At 41.9% G+C, this 4,279-nt stretch overlaps 1 protein-coding gene across 1 annotated transcript; it reads right to left on the reverse strand.

Moving 5' to 3' along the window:
- Positions 1-377: 377 nt before the first annotated feature.
- nkx1.2la (NK1 transcription factor related 2-like,a) lies at positions 378-2,558 on the reverse strand. The gene is made up of 2 exons (XM_034552504.1): positions 2,342-2,558; positions 378-985 (listed from the first exon to the last, which is right to left on the reverse strand). The coding sequence occupies exons 1-2, from the start codon at positions 2,556-2,558 to the stop codon at positions 378-380; spliced, it is 825 nt and encodes a 274-aa protein (XP_034408395.1).
- Positions 2,559-4,279: the final 1,721 nt, after the last annotated feature.

Genomic DNA, 4,279 nt, shown 5'->3' on the forward strand with positions numbered 1-4,279 from the left:
ATCAGTGCAGAGTGGTGCAGTTTTTTTCACAAAGGAGCATGAATGTTTGAATAAGTGTTGGGCTCGGTCACAGATTTGGCCTTTTTGTTATCGATGTTCAAATTTTGGAAAAGGTTCATGACAAACGCTTAACGACAAACAACTGCCTATTTTGAGTTTCGTATGTAGAGGAAAGCTCATTGAGGAAATGGTAATGAGAGATGGCAACAACTGTAACAAACAGGGGGCTCCTTTTCTCCTCAGTCGGTAGAACATAATATCGCATTAATGCAACGGTTATATTTGATTGTGGGCAGAAAATGTTCATCTCTGAATAGTAATGTTGTTCCTTTAAAGATTTGAACCTAACAATATAATCATGTTCGTCTTGGCTTCTCTCATAGATGTGGATTAAAATAAGTCGGTTGGACGAAGCCACTGGACATGAAGGGATGCAAGAGCCCTCCAGTGGATGAAAGCGGAACACCACCGGCCGTGTGGAAGATCACATTACCAGAGCTGAAGCCGGGGAAAGTTTGGTGGAAGCTGGCGGGGCTTGCTCCACAGGTGGGCGGGTTTGGACTGACGTTGATTAGGGAGTGGGAGCCGGGCTGCAAGGTGCTGTCCGCCCCGGGGTTCTGCTTTTTCCATTTGGTCCTCCTGTTCTGGAACCAGATTTTCACCTGGGTTTCGGTCAAACTCAAGGACAAGGCCAGGTTTAGTCTCTCGCACACAGACAGGTACCGAGTTGAGCGGAACTTGTTTTCCAGAGCCACCAGTTGCTCGTACGTGAACGCTGTTCTGGCGCGCCGCGGTTTGGCGCACGCCTGGTCCGGGCGCCGCCGCTTGTGCGGGGAAGAATCCTGCTGGGTGACCGCTGCCTCTCCCTCGTCCTGGTTCCCAGTGAGACGGGGCTCGGTTTCAGTCGGTGGGGAAAGCAGAAGCGGGTCAGCGATACCTGCTTGATGCCCGGAGGATGTAAAGTGGTCATCTTCTGTCTCTTCCCCTGTAAATAAAAGTTTAAAAAAAGAGTTGGTCCACATCGTGCAAATCCTCTGCAGCAAATTTAGCATATCACGGGTAGTGTAAGGAGTTGCTCGATTTGAGTGTTACATTTTTTAATATTAACTTGTTTTTCCAGTCGTTAGAGCAACTATCCATCTTCGAGTAGTGGTGCAAAACTGTTTTTGAGGGTGGAAACATTTAGTGCATTTAAAAGAGGACAACAATGTAAGAAGTCAAGACCTGTTCATCCCTGGTGGTTTTTAAAAATGTAACTGTTTAGTTGACTATATTTCCAAGGTGATCGACAAGTTCCAATATGATTATCTTTCATTTAAAAAAAATAAGTTAAAATGTTGATACTTAATCCTTCAATGGGTCTGTGTGTTCAGTTATAAGCTGGTTAATAGCTAAGGTTGGTTTAAATGTAGAGAATAATTTCCCTACGGGGATCAATAAAAGTGTACATTTATTTTCTTTCTTTCTTTCTTAAATGGGCTAAATGGGCCATGGTGCTGAAGGGACAGCTCCTGAAAAGCCAGACAGTCACGTGTCAAACGTCAAAGCTGAAGGCCAACACCTGCTTAACAAACGTATCTCCACTGTGCAAAGCTGTTCCACTTCGTCCTTAATAGTTGAAGCGAAACTGAGCATAGATTCAGAGGAGAGGGGGGAGACTAATCCTTAAATAATTTATAAACCACACAGCGGCTCAAATGTCATGTTGCGGAAAGAAATCCCGTCTAAATCCAGCTCCACCACCTCAGCCGCGACGTGCTAATGGAGTTTCATATTTGCGGGTGGATCGATAAATGTCATCTATTTAAAGGGAAGTTTTAATCGAACGATATTTAGGATCAGACATGGATGGGGTTTGAAGTTTGTACCTGCAAGGTGCTGGAGGGAGATATGCAGGATGCAGTAATGGGATATCGATCAAAGCGCGCAGAGGCATCCTCAATGGGACGATTTAAACAATTATCTAGCCTGCCTGTCCCAGTGCCAATCACACGGTGGGGCTCTGGGAGCAAGCCTTTGTGGCTTCCTTGAAAGGAAACGCAGCCTTGGAAATTAAGGGAAGGTCACACAGAGATGACAATAAATCTGATAGAAAATAGCGTCTCACTTGCTGATGTTTAATCTAGACCGAGAGCAAAAACAGAAAGAAGTTTGTACCGTAATATCACGAAGGATGCATTATATTCATGCTCTTCTATTAATGTGTTCATAGCTATACATGACAGTGTATTCCGTATTTGTAATAAGGCAGGGTGTTTTGAAATAACTGGCATATGCGATAGAAAAATAAATACAAAACTATAAAGAGGAATAATAATCTAAAATGGTCTGTTTTCTCTACCTGCTTCCGTGCGCTCAACTCTGAAGTCTCCGTCTGCAGTGCTGACCGACTCCAAACGTGTTCCCTCTTCTTGTGGCACAGGGAACTTCTCCGTGACGACGGAAAGTTCACTTCCCCTTTTGCTGTTGAATTTGTTCGGATCCAATATATCAATTATAGAAAAGGAAATCTTATGACTGGACGTCATTGTCACTGCACAGTCCTTGGGGTCCAGCATTCTTTAAAAAAAAAACACTTTTAAAGGAGGAAACGGACCCGCTGTGCGTAATTACGCGCGTGGAGTGTAACTTCTCATCGTCTAGTCTACTTCTTGTCATCAAGCTTCATCAAACCGGATTAGTGGCGGTGATCCCTCGCAGTGTGGACTTCGCTCCCGTGCTTCTGTCTGTCAGTCTTGCAGCGTGAATGAGATGACCGGAGCGCGGTCTTTAAAGCGTTTGCCCCCCCACCCCACCCCACCCCCACCCCTCCAATCTCACGTGACACAAACACTATTAGTGTTTCACACGACCTCCTAATGGGCTCAAAGCATTCGTCGATAATCACCCATATAATTAAATTCAATAATCCACAACGTGAAAGTAAATTGGGCACAGATGGCACTTGATCCGTATCAGGGATCGCCCTGTCTCCCCAAATTGGACTCTTTAAGAGGCGTTACTATCAGGGAGAAGATTGCCTTGTCCCTTTAGGTAAAGAAAACATTTACTTAATCAAAACAGAAACGTTTCTACTTATAAACCCAGAGCCGCGGCTCTTAATCAGTGAACAATTATAACTTCATTGTAAAATGTTGCTCTCTCAATTTAACAGTGTCAATATCGGAGGCATCAGTTATATGCACAAATAAAGTCACTTATGTATTTGATTGGTATATAAGTGTTTATATAGAACACACAGATGATGATTGTTCCAGATATAATGAAGATATTGTGTTTACGTAACATTTAAGATGCAGTTTAAATTAGATTATTATAAACACTCTTTTCCTGTAGAATGTTTGCTTCACAATAACTGCATGTGTCTTCTGTACATCTTACATCTTTGTGATAGTGACAGTGATGATAATATTCCCAGTATTGAATTTCCAATACGGTTTTCACTAGAATAATTTCCAGCAACTTCCATGCACTTTAATGACTGAAAATGACGCACAACATTGTTTAGTTGCTTGCTTGAATTCATAGTGACAATCTATACAAAATGACAGTAACTTCTATTTGCTTATTAGAGAAAACTAAATCTAAATGTGTGTGTGTGTGTGTGTGTGTGTGTGTGTGTGTGTGTGTGTGTGTGTGTGTGTGTGTGTGTGTGTGTGTGTGTGTGTGTGTGTGTGAGTGTGTGTGTGTGTGTGTGTGTGTGTGTGTGTGTGTGTTGGACAGACCTCTCTGACAAATCTCTTTTTCTAGATGCTTCTTTTAAAAATTAAAAAGCTAAATTGCAGGGGCACAATGAATAAGGCTGATTGTTTTCTCACCTAAAGTGATGGATTTATATTCACAATCTGTCGGCTCCCTCGTCTTTGCTATTAGTATTCAATATAAAGTGACACACGGTTGTTTAAAGCTTGATGCCTGGTGATGGCTAAAATGGTGAAACCAGCACAGGATCAATATTCTCAGCAGGTGTCCAATACAGATAAAACCTGATGGCTCAGACAGTCATTTTGTATACTGGAAGGCCAAACCAGTTAGTAAGAGAGATTATTTTAACTCCTCCGTCTATTAATAACCTATACATGAATTTTCAGTGAATGATTTTCCTATCATTTAATAATAGTAATTAGTAATTTTGTAGGATTATAATACGTTCTAATTGGTGGTAAACACATTTTTTTCAAAGAATAGCTGAGATTTAGTATCACTCTTTGAACATATTAACATATTTTACCGTCTAAGCCTGTGAGGTCTACATTGTGTGCGGATGACACAGATGCTG

This window comes from Cyclopterus lumpus, chromosome 15, assembly GCF_009769545.1.
Source record: "Cyclopterus lumpus isolate fCycLum1 chromosome 15, fCycLum1.pri, whole genome shotgun sequence".
In the NCBI taxonomy this organism is placed as follows: domain Eukaryota; kingdom Metazoa; phylum Chordata; class Actinopteri; order Perciformes; family Cyclopteridae; genus Cyclopterus; species Cyclopterus lumpus.